Source organism: Miscanthus floridulus, chromosome 6 (assembly GCF_019320115.1).
Source record: "Miscanthus floridulus cultivar M001 chromosome 6, ASM1932011v1, whole genome shotgun sequence".
Taxonomy (NCBI): domain Eukaryota; kingdom Viridiplantae; phylum Streptophyta; class Magnoliopsida; order Poales; family Poaceae; genus Miscanthus; species Miscanthus floridulus.
Genome location: NC_089585.1, coordinates 139,513,473 through 139,531,047, shown reverse-complemented (window position 1 = coordinate 139,531,047; position 17,575 = coordinate 139,513,473). Strand labels below are relative to the sequence as shown.

General features: G+C 46.3%; 1 protein-coding gene across 3 annotated transcripts; it reads right to left on the bottom strand.

The window, feature by feature from the left end:
- Positions 1-4,002: 4,002 nt before the first annotated feature.
- On the bottom strand, positions 4,003-6,892 carry LOC136459885 (scarecrow-like protein 3). 3 transcript variants are annotated; one of them, XM_066459740.1, is made up of 2 exons: positions 6,641-6,892; positions 4,003-6,099 (listed from the first exon to the last, which is right to left on the bottom strand). In XM_066459740.1, exon 2 carries the CDS (start codon positions 5,776-5,778, stop codon positions 4,411-4,413), a length of 1,368 nt encoding a protein of 455 aa, XP_066315837.1. In that variant the 5' UTR covers positions 5,779-6,099; positions 6,641-6,892; the 3' UTR covers positions 4,003-4,410. The 3 variants fall into 3 exon arrangements, with proteins under 3 accessions (XP_066315837.1, XP_066315838.1, XP_066315839.1); XM_066459741.1 differs by having other exon boundaries at positions 4,003-5,983; XM_066459742.1 differs by lacking the exon at positions 6,641-6,892 and adding an exon at positions 6,165-6,610 and having other exon boundaries at positions 4,003-5,983.
- Between the last annotated feature and the right edge of the window lie 10,683 nt (positions 6,893-17,575).

Here is a 17,575-nt window from a genome sequence, read left to right as displayed (position 1 = left end):
TTCAAGGAAGAGTTGTAGTGCCTCCCTTTTCCTGGTCGACATATCTCCCCTGAATGCCAGCTTGATCTTCTTCTCAACCTCAGAGGCATGCTCACCCTCCGCCACAGCGACTCCCAGCTTCTTAAGAAGCAGCAGCTGCGCCTGCACCGTTGCATTTGGTGCCCTAGGCCTTGCTGCGATCCTGCCACTCCGTCGCAGCGACGGGATGGAGACCGGCGTTCGCGCCCGCCGAGGCCTAGGTCCCACGCGGATCAGGGGCGTGTGCATGGGGACGCACACCTCCGCCTCCAGCGCAGCCTGTGCAGCGGCTGCCGCATCCATGACAGTGGCCGCATCATTGGCCGCATCCACTACAGAAACCGGTTCCTCCACAGCGCTCTCATCCTCCTCATGAAGTCCAGCCTCATCAACAACTGGGCTGGCCGCAACATATGTGGTGGAGACAAGTTCAGCCTCAATCAGGTCCACCCACCAGTCCACCGAGTTCGAGGTCGACCCGCAACATATGCTGAAAATTGTGTGGTGTTGTATTTGCATGTTCAACTGGTGGACATAGTTAACCGAGGGCTAAGCAATTCTTTATACATGAGACACGTGAAGGGTGGATCAAGCACATGATGGAAACATATTCTCGAAAAATGGATTAGTACGCCGTTTCTCCCGGCGAATACTCGCGGCACAGGGTGAAGGCAATACAAATCGATTGGCTCAAAGAAACAATAACTAAAGAGAGAGCCGTCATGGGCCGAAATCATATTTGTATGTGCCAGAAAGAAAAAAAAGTCCACGTTACCTCTTTAACTTTCGCGAAAGTTCGTTTTTTCTCCCTGAACTCCAAAACTGAACAAAACACCTCCCTTAACTTTTAAAACCGTTCATCTTATCTCTCTGGCCCGGTTCTAAGCGGTTTTGTCTTTTTATTTATTTATTTCGGCTAAATTTAAAAAAAAAATCATAGTAAATCACAGGAAAATCATAAAATGAAAAATCTAATTTTCTTGGACTCCACATGAATAGATCTACACAGTAAATATATAATATGATATACTTTAGCACAAAGTTTTTGTTGTAACTTTAGATCTATGCTTTTCTGTAATTAAATAGAATAATTCGATGCTGCAGTTTCTATGATCCAATGGTGGTGAAATTTTTATGGTGGTCTAATTATTATATGTTTAAACTGTAGTAAAAAATTTATACTCATTGAATCATGTATAATTTAGTTATATATTTTATTTAGGTTTATGCTTGTTAAATATAAATAAATCTATAACTATGCTATATATGATTCAATGAGTATGAAATTTTTACTACAGTTCAATCATACAATAATTTGCCCACCATGAAAATTTCATCAAAATAAGAACATAGAAACTGCAGCTATGAATTATTCCAATTAATTAAAGAAAAGGATAGATCTAAAACCACAACAAAAACTTTGTACTAAACCATACCATATTATATGTTCACTATGTAGACCTACTCATGTGGAGTCCAATAAAATTGGATATTCTATTTTATGATTTTTCTGTGATTTACTATGATTTTTCAAAGATTTAGCCGAAATAAATAAAAAAGATAAAAATAAAACCGCCTTCAAAACTGTTTATAACAGGGTTAGGGAGGTAAGATGAATGGTTTTAAAAGTTGAGGGAGGTGTTTTGTCCGGTTTTGGAATTCAAGGAGGAAAAGCGAACTTTCGCGAAAGTTGATGGAGATAATATGGACTTTTTCTGGCAAGAAACGACTAACCGGACCGAACGAACAGCAGCGGAAACAAATCAAATGGGCCTGGGAGTTGTCGGAGCGGGCTTCCGGCCCGGCCGCAAAAAAAGCCCAGACAAAGATCTCTTTTGTTTGTGCTGGACGAGACAAAGCGTGTTCGACTAGTCTACTTGTGGCTTGTTTTAGCTTATTCTCTCTCACAGAACACTATTGAATCATCCATAGCCATCCAAAATTCACTGTTGAGGGCACCGGCCGAACACAGTGAAACGTCGCTGCTCTGTCGTTCGTACGGTGCCGGCGCCGGCAGCGGCAGTTTTCGGCATGGGAAAGTAGGCGGCGGCGAAATCCTCGTCCGGTTCGCTTGAACTTTTCACTTCGACTTATCAACCATGATATAGTATTTTTCTTTTATAATAAAATAATATTAGTCGGCTTATCAGCCGTAGAAACTATTAGCGGTTTTTTCGGAAGAAATAGCACACTCATCTACGACCCGGTACAGTCTGCCCCGTCCTGCCTTTTTTTTTTGCAGAAGAATAACACACCACTTTTGGGGGGTGTTTGCTGGTCTGGTTCGATTCAGCCAGCCGGCTGATCCCCCTTCTGCAGTTACTGTTTATCAAACCAGTCAAACAGTATCGTTCTCTCCTAACAAAAACTGCTGGAACAGTGTTTTCGGCCTAAGTTTCAGGCAGCCCAACGCGGCCTTGCCTCCTTGCCGACGAACGAATCGATTCCCCGAGCCCACTCCATCTTTGACGAGACGAGTGCGTGAGGTGCGGAGGACGGATGAGCGAGCATTTTTCCCCCTCCACTCTATCATCATCATCCCGGAGAAAAGAGCAGATGCTCATGCATGTCACGCGTGATGCCATGCTGGGGTAAGCAAGCCTCTTCTTCCTTTTGGAATTTGGAACCGACCCCACCTAACACCGCACACCTGATGCCATAGTATATGGTTCCGCGGAAGTTCCGACAAGGCGACCTTTGGGCGGGTTCCTCTCCTCCGACACGTTGAAATTCCACGCCAAGTTCGTCCAAGTCCACGCTGTCTGTCGCCCGTTTCTCGTGCTTTTCCAAGCGGAAGGTCGGAGCTGCTGAATCGATCGGCTCCCAGATGGCGGATGCAGAGGTTTTTCAGCGCGGACAGCGCATGGGATTCACAATCCATGCCAATGTGGCGCCAAGGTCTGAAGAGGATTCACAATCCACCCAGCGAAGCTCTTTACGCCTAGAGTCGGTCAGCGGCGATTAGGCGACATGCCCCTCCACTCAGCCACGCACCGGTCACCAAATGCTCACCTTTACGTAGAGGTCGATTCACCTTGTTGTAGGAGCACCGGGTGTGTGTGGTTGGAGGACAATGGGAGATTGGATATGCTATCCATGAATTTCGGGATATGAATGCCTATATTGTTTGTTTGGTTGGATGAATGGGACGAGCTATTTTTCTGTTTGGTTAGATGGATGAGATTGCATGGGATGAGAATACTTGACTAATTATATATATTATTTAAAAATAATAACAACTAATTATACCCTAATAAATATGCAATGACACTAATCTTGTCATTATAATCACTAATTAAAAATAAAATATGTTAATTAGCACTATACTACTCTAATTGTCACACAAAACATGCGCTAATCAACATGTGGATATCCTCGTCCGTCAAGTTTTTTAGGGCCAGGATATCCAGCATCTAACCAAAATATTACAGGTTATGGATATCCAGATTCAGCTTGTCCATCAAACCAAACATCCTACATCCATGGATATCCATGTCGCGTCCATAAATATCCACACACCCTAGCTAACTTTGCCAAATGTAAGTGTAGCGACAACGACGCCACGCTTTCTTGCGGGGAGTACAACATGGTGGATGAGCTATAAAAGGGCATCAAGAAAATCTAATCCATCCATCAAATGGAGCACCATACAAGATGGGAAAAAGAAAATGGAGCTCCTTTTCTTAAACCATATCTGGATTCATTCCTGTTAATAGTTAGTACTATGTTTGTTACAATTCTTAAGTTGTTTTATCTTTTCTAGATATATACATAAGTTTTACTTCGTAATATATATATATATATATATATATATATATATATATATATATATATCTTAGTATATAGTAAAAGCTATATATCTTATGAAGGTCGAACAATTTACCTTTTGAAACGGAGGGAGTAGCTAATAGCTAAAAAGTTACTACACTGTTAGCTAACTAAATATTAGTAGATGGTTATTTAGATATGCCAGTTAATAAGTAGTTGGATAGATGGTTGAAGGTGTTGTTAACTATTAGCATCAATTAGCAACATTTAATCAACCAACGAACTAACTGTTAGTAGCTCTACTTGTTAATACTTAGCAGGTCTAAATAAATAGATGGATCCAAACACGCATTCCATCCATCCAAATTGGAGAGAAAGAGGGGTACACTATGAACAAAACTAAACATCATCATCGACTCCATCGGACCTGATTAAAATCTAACTAGATACGGAGTAACAGAACACACACAAAAATGACCAAAACAAGCCAACGTGCGTGACGGCCACCTGACGCCAACGCTACGACGGACGGCCCGTCTTCTTCGCACAAATTCGGGAAGGCCACGGCCCACGGCGCGCCGCCCGTCGAGGCGCCGGCGCCGCCGACGCCGACGCGTTCGTCCATCAGTCGAAGCGGCGGCCGCGCCAGGCCGAGACGGAGAAGATGGCGCGGTCCTGCCAGCACAGGAAGAAGGCGGCCTTCTCCTCGCGAACCTTGAAGCCATCGCAGCCGAGCCCCTGCGCCGCGCGCCGCGCCTGGAGCAGCGCGTAGTAGCTGAGCGGGACGCGGGCGAAACCCGCCCCTTCCATCCGCGCCGCCCAGCGGTCCAGCCGCTCGTGCCGCTCCCGCCGGTCCGTGCCGTCGCACGCCACGATGTTCTTCACCTCCTCCCCGAGGAGCCAGCGCTCGACGCGCGCGCGCTCCACCGACCCGCGGGGCGCCGCCGACTCCAGGCAGTCGAACAGCGCCGCGTAGTAGTTGAGCGCCTCCACGAACCGCTCCGTCAGCGGCGCCGCATTGTGCGACGCCTCCTGCTCCGTCACCACCACCACCTTGGGCGACAGGCCCCACAGCGCGCCCAGGAACGTGTCGGCGCGCGACGTCGACGGGGACACCCCGGACTCCGGGCTCCGCTGCCGCTTGTTCGTGTCCCCACCTTTGCCTTTGCTGCTCTGGTGGTGGTGGTGGCAGCCGTCCTTGCCGGAGCTGTCGTCGTCGGAGGCCAGGAGGCAGTGCAGCTGCAGGCTGGAGGTGACGGCGAGCGCCTCGCCGGTCTTCACGCGGAGCGACTCCGCGTCCAGCGCCTCGAGCCGGGACACGACGGGGTTGAATTGGAACGGCACGTCCAGGCGCTCCGCCTCCTTGGTGAGCGCCATGGCCGTCTGCGTGAGCACGTCCCGATGCTCGTGCACGGCGGTGAGGCGGAGGTGCGGCGGTCCCTCGGGGCGCGCCGCCAGCAGGTGGAGCAGCTCGAGCCACTGCGTGGCGTCGGCGCCGCCGAGGTCGACGACGTGCACGATCTTCTCCGACTCCATGGCCTCCAGGACGGACTGGTTAGCGACGGCGCCCGCGAGGCGTAGGAACGGGCAGAGGTCGAGGAAGTGGCGCCTCGCGGCTGCGAGCTCGGCGGGCGTGGGGCCCGCACGGGGAAGGAGCAGCGCGCGGCACAGCCCGGGCCACGCGCGCAGAGCGCGGCGCGCAAGCGCCTCCGCGAAGGCGGCGGCCACGCGCTGCATGGCGTCGCCGTCCGGTGACGCCAGCGACGCGATGTGCTCGAGCGCCGCGTTGGCGGCGTCCAGCCGCCCTGCGCCCGCCGCCGCGGCGCAGTTGAGGAGGAGGTGGATGAGGCAGAGCCCGCGCTCGTCGGAGCGGAGCTCGCGCGCTAGCCACGGCGCCGCCGCGCCGCCGGGGGATGCGTGGAGCGGCATGGTGGAGAAGTTGTGCAGCGGGGACGATGTGACCGACGATGAGGAGCCTTCGTCCTGGACCATCAGGCAGCCTGCCTGCCTCGCCCTCGCCTTCGTCTTGTTGGCACGGGTGCGAGTACGCGACGGCGACGCGACCACCGCTGCTTAATTTGCTCTTGCCGTGAAGCAAGCGAAGCTCTAAGCTTGTGTGCTTGGTGGTGCGGATTTATACGACCGCGAAATGGTATGGCCGAGGAACCTCTGCTTGGTCGTCGCTGACAGACACGGCCTGCGGGCAGCCAAGAAGGTAAAGTCAGTGGGAGTTGGCGGAGGCGACCTGCCAAAGCCTGCGGCGCATGGAGAGAAAAAGAGGAGGAGGAGGAGGTGGGGCGGTGCGTGCTGAGCCTGAGGAAGGAGACAGAGCAAGAAATCAAGAGAAGCCATAATCATAAATAAACAATGGACCAGACCAGCTTTGGCCGCGCAATGGATGGAAGCGCAGAACGTCCACACAGCAGCGTAGCGTAGCGGTAGCGAACACGGACACGGACACGGACACGAAGAAGAGGGAGAGGCAGGCAGAGGAGGAGGAAGGCGCCAAGGCGAAACGGCCAAGGAGGTGGCAACAAGCAGGAACAGCTCGAGGGACAAGAATACAAGCCCGGGGTATGGCCGGATGGGGAAGAAGACAAAGGGAAATCACTGAGTTGGTACTGGGTGGGAGCAGAGGCGCCATTTATTTCTGCACTCTTTCATCACGCACGGGCAGAGGCAGGCAGGGCTGTGCGGGGCGGCAGCGAGTCGGACCGGAGCTTTATTGTATTCTCAAAAGAGAGGGAGGAGCACAGGCACAGCGCCGCCGTCGCCATGGCCATATGCCATGGCTGGCTCAGAACGAAGCTGCATGCAGAAGCGAACAAAAGAGAAGGGAGAAATGCTTGCTCACCTTGGGAGGAGCCTTTGCACGCGACGCGCGCTTGAAACCGGAAGAGCCGCAGCAGTAACGCATATACGCTCACCGGCACCGGCAGCAGGGGAGGCGACAGAGGGAGGGGAGAGGTGGGACGGCGGCAGGTGGGCTTATAAAGAGGAGCGCGCGGAGGGAGACGGGCAGGCCCAGATGGGGTAGGCCGGAACCGGAAGGAAAGGAAGGGGACGGCGTGAACGCCCCAGCCCCCAGCGAGGCAGCGAGGGAGAGGGAGGCTCAGGCTGAGGCTGCTGTGTGCCTGTGTACTCCATTGGACTTTTTGGGGTGCAGCGCTGGGTGGCGACAAAAGGCGGGGGCTTTTGTCCGCACCCGCGAGCGAGGCCACGTCACGCCCCACGCCACGCCGACTAGCGCTAGCGGCCGAGGAATTTATGAGGGCGAGTGCTTGCCGGCCCCTTCTATTCTCCGTGACCTGCGTGGACTTCACTCGACCCAGCTGCGCAGCCGGGTGCGCGTGCGCCTTCTGCTCGCTACGGCACAAAACCAAAACCGCTCTGCTTGTTTGTTTCCTCTGACTCCCACTCCCAGACGCTGGCTAGATCTTGGCCTGGTTTAGTTCACCAAAATTCCCAACTTTGGCACTATGCAAAAAGAAGATTCTCCATCACATCAACCTTACGGTACATGCATGGAGTACTAAATGTTGACGAAATTAAAAACTAATTGCACAGTTTGGTTGTACTTTGCGAGACGAACGTTTTGAGCCTAATTAGTCAACAATTGAACAATTATTACCAAATACAAACGAAATGCTACAGTGCGCTGCAGTGCTACAGTCCATCCGGCGGCGCCAACTCCGGCAGCAACTAAACGCGCCCCTTGTTGCAATTTGGTGAGGAGGTGCTGATTCCTATCGGCGTACTCCCTCCAACCCTTTCCATCCGTCGTTATCACTTCAAACGTATTTAACTTTGACTAGATAAACAAGAAAATATTAATGTTAATATTACATAATTAATATTATTAGATAGATCCTTGAGTCTACTTTTATAAAAAAATTATTTAGATATAAATTTTGCTAATATTTTCTATAAATCTACTTATATTTGATAAAGTTTAACCAGCACGTTTTTCATAGTGACGGATAAAAAAGGGCAGAGGGAATAATTATTCACACCTTGAGTCGTGTGGGCCATCATAACAACTCCAGCAGAGCACCTAAAACATAGCCTTGTTTTCGATTTGGGTGCTCAGCCCTAATTTTATTGGCCTAACTTGTGCATCCACTCCAACAGTGGCACCCAAACAAATACCATATAATTCCTTCTTATAGCCACTGACACATGTGATCCGCCTATAAGTGGGACTCTCCGTGCCCCCCCCCCCTCTCCTTTTGCGTCCTTTGAAAAGACGCGAGTACGCGACCCTGACCACGCGTCTAGAGGAGGGAGCTATGACCGTGGAGGAGTTGCGGATCCTATTCACGCCGAGCCCACCGTCCCTGTTCGTGGATCTAGCTGCCCAACCCCTCCAGTCAGCCGCATCTAAGCCGCACGGGAGTGGAGAGAGTTGCCCCGCTAGAGCTCACTGTGACTAAAGCCATGTGAGAGGTAGTCGGAGGATGAGGCCGCAGAGAGGTAGACGATTGTGGGGAGCGATGAAGTTGTTGTCCGTGGGGATGTTGCCAGCCGTGACCGGCGTGGCGTGTTAGAGTCTAGCAGATGCGAGCAAGCTCTGCGTAGCCATGCTTCCATGCGAGCATGGGGGATAAACCGCCACAACCGTGGGATCGGGGCTGAAGCTGAGCCCCTAGGTTTGTTGGCCCCTACGAGGATTTGGGTGTCCACCCAAAATTGTTAGCCCTATCAGTGGCTCTACTGCAGTTGATTTTTTAACTGGGCACCTAAATTTGGCTACGAGGACTCTAAGTAGGGGTCGGAGGGGGTGTCTTTTGCTATTCCGGGGCATGACAAGGGCCTGGGGCCCTGGAGGCGCAAAGTGGTCACTGCCGCACTGGTATGTGTACGGAGTAGCTTTTGGCGTCTGGTCGTCATAATATAAGCGCGTGTTTAGTTCGCGAAAAGTGCGAAATTTGGCTACTGTAGCACTTTCGTTTTTATTTAGCAATTAGTGTTCAATCATGGACTAATTAGGCTCAAAACATTCGTCTCGCAATTTTCAACCAAACTGTAAATTAGTTTTTATTTTCGTCTACATTTAATACTCCATACACGTACCACAAGATTCGATATGACAGGTACTGTAGCATTATTTTGGAAAACTTTTCGCGAACTAAACAAGGGCTAAATAAATTAGGGAAAAGCCCATCCGGGCATCCACGGGGCTTGTCGCGGTGTGGCGAGCGCCGGAATAAGGCCTCCTGGCTATTCCTCCGAGCCCGCAACGCGACGACGGTGCCGCAACAAAACAAAATTCCCCGCTTGTTTGTTTCCTGCCCCGTGCTCTCGCCCGCCTCCATGACTTTATTATTCCTCTATACAGTGTAGCTGCTATCCTATCACACGACTATAATGTACTGTAGACTATAATGCGAAGTACTCCCTCCATCCCAAATTGCAAGTCATTCCAAAAATCTTGGAGAGTCGAAGCATCTCAAGTTTGACCAAGTTTATATAATAAGATAATAACATTTATGATACCAACTAAGTACCAATAGATTCTTTGTTAATTATATTTTTATAGCATACCTATTTGATGTCATGAATCTTTGTAATTTTTTTTATAATTTTGGTCAAACTTGAAAAGCTTTGACTCTCCAAGATTCTTGGAATGACTTATAATTTGGGATGGAGGGAGTACTATCTTTATTTTTCTACTAGTTTTGTTTTGTGAACATTTTATTTTTGAAAGCTTGTTTTGTGAACATTGGTAGCACTCACCAAGTACTTTCTCAAAAACAGCTCAAACAGACGACGAGAAGCCCATGAAAAAAAGAGGACAAACAGAGAACCTCTAATCCGTTCATACTAGTTACTACTCCCACCGTTACTAAAAGACAAACAAGCCCAGCCTTTTACCAAATCAATCTATCTTATTCATGAAAAAATAGATATATAAAACAAAATATTATTTATGATAGCAAGTAGCTATAATTAGAATGGTCATAAAATATGTTCTTAGCAAGTAACTATAATTAGAATGGTCATAAAATATGTCCTTATATATATACTCCGTCTTCGATTTACAGATTGCTTTGGTTTTTTTAATACCCAAATCTTACGCAAAGACTAGGGGCTGTTAGGTTGCCCACCCCCGTCCGCCAGGCCACACCTGCGGGCTGCGGCAGCCACGGAGAGCTAGGCTGGGGTTTGGTTCCGTGCCGAGTGCGCCACGCCACAGACTGCGGCTGCCATCAATTCTGCGGCTGGTGTTTGGTTTCGGTCAAAGGTGTGGCTGCCACCACTGCTCCCAGCACAAAAATACGCCACAGCTGTGGCGCCGGAATTCGTCGCCTCACTTTCGGCGCTATCGTTGTGGAGAGCGTGGCGAGCCACGGGTAGACAGGAAAAGCTTCGGCGGCGCCACACCTAGCGAGGCAGGCTATGGCGGCAAACCAAACAGCCCTATGTACGTAGAAAAGTCAAAATAACTTATGATTCGGGACATAGTGTGATACCTATTTTAAGTCATAAATGTCAATTTTTTTTTAGAAATGACTAAATCCACTTAAAATTGCATTATTTTTGGGAGGGACGAAGGTAGTACTAGTGAACAAATCGATGTATTTATTTATTGGCCGAGAAATACCCCCTCTGTCCTAAATATTTGTCGTTTTCGCTTCTCGAGAAATAACTTTAACTAAATATATAAAAATATTAATATTTATGGTACATAATTAATATAATTAGATAGATATTTGAATCTAATTTTTCAATAAATTAATTTGAAGATACAAATGTTGTACGTATTTTCCATAAATCGAGTCAAACTTTCGACACGGAAATGAAGACAGAGGGAGTACTCCTATATATCAGCATCCTTGAAGATGGGCAGGCGCGGCACCTTTCGGTAGCGGCGGGAGCACAAGAATACAACGATGATCTGCTTCGGCGACGGACGGACGGACGGACGCGTCTGAATGGAACCACTGAACCAGAGCGTAGTTAATGTCACATCAGACATTCGGATACTAATTAGGAGGACTAAATATGAGTTAATTATAAAACTAATTACATAGATGAAGATTAATTTACGAGACGAATTTATTAAGCCTAATTAACCTATCATTAGCATATATTTACTGTAGCACAACATTGTCAAATCATGGACTAATTAGGCTTAAAAAATTCGTCTCGTAAATTAGTCGTAATTTGTGTAATTAGTTATTTTTTTAATCTATATTTAATACTCTATATATATATCCAAATATCCATAAAACAGGATTAAAATTGGGTCTAACGAACCAAACAAGCCCGTAGCTATGAATGAATGAATGCAGAGGACGTAGAGCAGGCAGGCAGGTAGTACGTACACGCACAACGCGACGCGAGAGCGGCACGCGGGCGGGCGCGTGCGTCCCAACCCAACCAAGCGCGGCGCGCCAGGCCAAACGAAACAAAGGGAGGTGTCCGGTGTCCCGCCTCCCGCGGCCGCATCCAGAACCCACCCACGCCCAGGCCAGGCCGACGCGACACGGACAAGAGGCAGCCGAAGAACTGGGTCCAGGCCCGGCCCGTCGCGTAGCGCGTCGGCTCCTGGTAAAAAGACGAGACGGGAGCTGATGAGTGATGAGGCGGCTTTTTGGCTTTGGGAAGCGGACGTGCGGCGACCCGCCTGCCTGCCTGGGGTCCGCGGGTACCCGCGCCGTCTCTGGCTGGGACCCAGGCTGGCTCCGAGTCCCAAGTCCATTCAGAAGCTGGTTTTGGGTTCTGTCTGCCGCTGCCATGCCGTGCGCGCGTGCGCATGCGCATCCCCCTCGCTGCCTCGCAGTGGCAGCTCGCTGCAAATCTGCCATGCTTGCCTTTGCCCGCCTCTCGTGTATTCTACTCCCACCGGTTACTAAGGCCCGGTTTAGTTTCCAAAAATTTTGACAATCATGTGTTTTATTTAGTTTCAACACATGAATTTTTTTACATCATAGAATTAAGATCCAACAGCCTACATCCTTCTTTTATATCCGGCCTTCTTCTACCTCCAGACAATCACAAATCACAAGATCATAAATCCACAGATCACAGGAAACAATTTTTTTCTACGTAAGGACAAATCACAAATCGTTGACAGAGGTATAGCATTATTCACTAGTGGTAGTACGTCGTATGGACATCGATCACGTACATCAGGAGGGTCGTGGTCCCATCGTCCCCGTCGTCGATGCTCCGTCACAGGTTCTTATTTTTCTCCGTCAGCGTCAGCCAGACTGTTTCAGCCAGCCAAAGCAACAGACATACAGCCAAAGCAAAGAGAAAAAAATCCATGTGTTTTTTTTTCCCTTAAAACACATGTGTGTTGTATAGCATTTCTGAAAATTTTTACCCCAAACTATCACATCGAATCTTGCGACACATGCATGGAGTATTAAATATAGATTAAAAAAACTAATTGCACAGTTTGATTGAAAATCATGAGACGAATGTTTTAAGACTAATTAGTCCATGATTAGCCATAAGTGCTACAGTAACTAACATGCGCTAATGATAGATTAATTATGCTTAATAAATTCGTCTCGCAGTTTCCAGGCGAGCTATGTAATTAGTTTTTTTATTAGTATCCGAAAACCCCTTCCGACATCCCCGAAACATCCGATGTGACATCAAAAAATTTTATTTCGCGAACTAAACACAGCCTAAATAACTGCCCCTGTTGCTGTCGGCGCATACAGTAAATTTGACTTGATTTATAGAAAATATATGTAACATTTATATCTCTAAATAAATTTATTAAAAAACTAGATTTAAAGATCTTTTCTATGATACTAATTATATACAATAAATATTGATATTTCTAAATATATATTTAGTTAAAGTTATTTATCGGGAAACGAAAACGACAGATACGCAGGACAGAGGGATTACTACCTTGAGAATAAACGCACCTCTACGTTTCAAAAATTTTTCCCACAATCGAAGGTCACTGTAGGGTTCGTAGGCGCCTAAAGCTGCCAGTTCAGAAGATGCAATCATGCAAGGATCAGCAACAAAATAAAAAAATAGCCATAGAAAAACAGAAAAGTGATGGGAGTACTCGTACGTGGAAACCTCTGTACAGAGGCAGGAAGAGGCGTGGGCGGGGTCCGCGGGCGAAGGAGGGCCTCACTTTTACAGAGGCAGGGGCAATTTTGTAATTTCAAACATACAGATATCCGTACGAATAGTACTGGACTACTATAATTACCAGTACCAGCAACATTGCATACGCCTCGTTTAGATTGCAAGTTTTTTCACTCTCTCTCCATCACATCAGTACCAGCAACATTGCATAGGCCTCGTTTAGATTGCAAGTTTTTTTACTCTCTCTCCATCACATTAAATCTTTGGACACATGTATGGAGTATTAAATATAGATAAAAAAAATAACTAATTACACAGTTTGATTGTAAATTACGAGACGAATCTTTTGAGCCTAGTTAGACCATGATTGAACAATAATTGTCAAATACAAATGAAAGTGTTACAATGCCAAATACTAATTCATAACCCCGATCTAAACAAGGCCCTAACTGCTTTTTCACTTTTTCCCACTCACCCTTTCTGCCCGTACCACCCCGTGCATGGAGTAAAAGGGAGTAATAAGAGACTATTTAGTACAATTCACTTTATTAATAAAATAGCTTCTTGTTTTTTTTTTTTGCTTCGGTTCCATTAACAGCTTCACTGGCGGGGTTTAAGCTAATTGTAAGAAATATTTGGTAAAATAATTTCTCAGGAAAGATAACAGTTATGAAGCTCGGAGAAGCTAGTATTTTCAGCTTCCCTAGGGTTTATGGGCATGTGAGAGCATATTTTAGGAGGGAAGGGGCTGATCTAGAACAAACTCAGAGGACCTTGTGACTGCAAGGATTTATGACATAGGGATGAAAGTTTGTCACTTATCACTTTTTTTTATTTTTTGTGGGTGCGGTCACACCCACTGTACTTAATCGTGTTCGGCTGATCTGTTACGCAGTAGATTTTGGATTATTTCGGATGATTCAATAGTGTTCTGTGAGAGATAATATAGCTCCGCCCACACACTCTAGGGAGAAGTTGTTTGGCAAAAGAAAATGAAAACAACTTCATAAAGCTGGACCATAATCTCTAGCGAATAGGGCAGTGTTGCCAAGTGCACATCAACTAGCAAGAAATTTGAAATAAGCGCAGAAAATATCAACTTTTGGGAGGGCAGAACACTCTTTTTGTTTGGTCGTTTGGGTTCTGTTCAATCAGCCTGCTCGCTGCGGCTTCTTGGGCTGTAGCTGTGGCTGTTTGCATTTGTTACTACAGTAGATATCAGTAGATTTGCTTGTAGCCATAGCTGCAGCTGCAATTTGAATGGCTGTTTGCAGTTGAATAGCTGTAGCCCACACCATGCATCGAGAGAATCTAAAATGAAAGTTTAGGAAGAGGCTGAAAGTTATCTTCAACCTTCGACCTCTCCTCCTCAAAGCAATCGTGGTAAAAAATTCTTAGATGAGCTCTAAGGGGTTTTATGGGATCAACGGCGGGAGGGGTCCCCGCTAGATCCATTCCCGGTTCTGTTGCGCATCCTCATCCAATTTTATTTGACTTATATCCTTCCAGCCTCAAATAAATTAATTTTTGACCGTGTGTTGACAAATGCTTGTCTAAAATCAGAAGTTAGTTTATTTTGAGATAGAAACGGAGGGAATCCATAGAAATATGGGCACCATACCGTTGTAGAAAAAATTGCAACTAACCTACTCCTTTCGTCCCAAAATATTTATCGTTTTCGTTTTCCGAGAAACAACTTTGACAAAATATATATTAAAAAATATTAATATTTATGATACATAATTGATATCATTGTAAAGATCTTTGAATCTAATTATTTAATAAATTTATTTGAAGATATAAATATTATACATATTTTCTATAAATCGAGTCAAACTTGCGGTACGGAAACAAAAAAAACGACAGATAATTTGGGATTGAGAGAGTATTTTGTTTGCCTGCCCAAAGCATGCATCCACGAGGAAACAAACGAAATCATTAAAGGCCAGTGTGCTAAAAGCAAAATACACACAGGTGACAGGTCCCACGACGTAGACCGCACAAGCTAAAAGTCAATTTCGTATATGGATCGATCGATGCATGGTGAACACAAAACGTTAGCCGTGTATACGTACTCGTTTGACTCGTAGTAGTACCACTCGCTCTCGTGTTCGTGTGGTACAAATGAAACCAGCCGCCGCGGTAGCTATGCATGCATGTCTGGTGCCACGGAAACAAACACACACATTTTGGAGCTAGCCGGTCGTGCCGTGTCGTGTGCTGTTTGCAGCGAGCGCGACTTGTTGCTCGCTCGGTGCGTGCCTCTCAAAAGTCGCCGCCAGAGTCAGATGAGAAAGCGTCGGAAAACCAATACAAATTTATTCAAGGTGGAAAAGTACTGGCGATGTAGGAGAAGGACGTAAGCTCTGATCCTCTTTTCCGGCGTTAGGTTTCAGAGAATCAGAACGGTTTACACATGATTCGCCCAAGTTTTTTTTTCCCCTCTCACTATCTTGCTTGTGTCATTTTCTTATTGTTTTCAGAAAGCAACGCGTGTGTTTTTATTATTTCCCATTATGTATTAGGGCCTGTTCGGTTAGTGTGGAATGAGGCCAGAAATTATTCATGCTGATCAATGTTATATAAATTGGACAATCGTTCCGGCTGGAAATTATTCTAGGTGTCCATTCTAAGGCAACCGAAGAGGGCCTTAGGGAGCAGTATACAACAGATTAGTATCCTTTCACCCTGTTACTCATGAAAAAGGAGCACGATTCAATATTACCGATTGTTTACAAATTGAAGGGGTCTCAACAAGGCCTCCATGTTGAACAACACAAGACATGGTAGAAAGATAAATAAATATTAGAAATTCTCATAAAAATAAGAATAAAGCATGTATCAATCAAGCAGCCTGTTCGTTTGGCTGTGGCTTGTCGTAAACGATCGTAAATTTTCAGCCGGAACAATATTTTTCTCTCACACAAACCAGCCAGCAGTACTTCTTCACGAACCAGCAACGATATGAACCAGCCAACCGAACAGACTGCTATTCGACCGACACTAATCATTATTGACAGTACTTATCGATTTTGGTTATCAAACCATAATGTCAATACGGTTGAAAACTCTCGCATTTCTCTCTTTCAGATTTTTTAAGTGACCGGGATTACCAAGGTTCTGAATCCGTATGTCTACAGGATGAATAGGCTCGAGAGCAGCCTGCTCAGCAATTGCTGTGGAGAAATTTATATACAGTTCTATTAGTTTGTGCTACTAGCTCATACGAGAGCACGCGTGGATGGACTAAATAATACTTATTAATTTAGGGCATGTTTGGATCAGTTTTGGATTCTTAAAAATCAGTTTTTGTCTCTAATAGTTTCTAGAATCTGGCTTCATTTATTGCTTTGTACGTCACAAAAACTAGGTATCAACAGCTTCCTAGTTTTTAAGAATCCAACAAAAACTGGAGGTGTTTGAATCCACCCAGTTTCTAAAAGCCAAAAATGTCAAAAACTAGAGGGATCCAAAGAAGACCTTACTTTTCCCAATACTGTTAATAAAAACATCACGTAGCTAGATGGTGTTACCATGGCAGGAGCCTAGACGTACAATCGTGCAATTAATTCTTTTGGAACCACCGTACCGCGATTATTAATTGAACCAGCTTGGAACCAATCCTTTTCGTGCATTTATGCTTATTTCATTTTTAGCTAAACTGCTAGTGTGGTCCACAATTTTGGAGAATTAAAGCCGACAAAACACAAGGAAATTGTTGGAAGAGACGGTATACCTGCTGCGACTACGCGCGTACTGGTTGGTGATGCGTAGCTATAGCTAGCATACAACACACATGCATGAAACGTGGGGAAGCGCTAGCTACTCCTCAAAACGTCTTGGTCTCGGCAGCTGGCGCGTACCGTACTGGATGGATGGATGGCTAGCACTAGCACACATGCGTGCAGTAGGTACGTACGACCGCGCCAATTGGCATACATGTGTACGTACGGCAAGGGATGTGAAAAAAATTGCTGTCCGAAGTTTAACCAAGTATGGATAAATATCTTTAACAGTACCAACACGAAAATTCAAAATCAATCTTTTAATAGTAAACCGACAAAAAAAAATTCATCAACAGGCATAGACCAATAGGAAAAAAATAAAAATTGCCTGATAGAGCACCGTCAGAAACAATCTTATTAAAGGTATGTACACGACCCACAAAAGAAAATTAGAATCCGTCAGATCTGGTTGAGACAACACGCTTGACAGGAGCATGTATATATGCAGATCTCTGTTTGACTAGTCGACCATATCCTAGTAGGAGTAGTAGCTAACAAATAAAATCAAACAACATGTTTCACGCTTCTTCTTGTAGTTAATGTAACAAGCGGTTATGCTATGTAGGAGTAGCTTTGTTCGTGTTCTTAATCTCTGCAACAACGCAATAATAAATAATTGATGCTCCAATGCAATATTCCACTGCTCATCTCCCATCGATCGATTCGTGGTGGTACGTGTAGAGCCACGAGCGACGCATGCATGCGCGCGCACGGACCAGCGACCTGCAGGCCAGGGCGACGAGAGCGAGATCTGGACGCCGAAGCAAGAACGCGTCGTCGTGTTCCCGTTTGGTTTCAGTCAGATGGAGCTAGCGAGCGCCGCAGCCGCCTATGCACACATGAGAGAAACGCTGATGAGCTTCCATAGCTATAGGCGATTTTTTTTTTATTTTTAACACATTTTTTAATTTAATTTTAAAACTAACGCTGCTTAATTT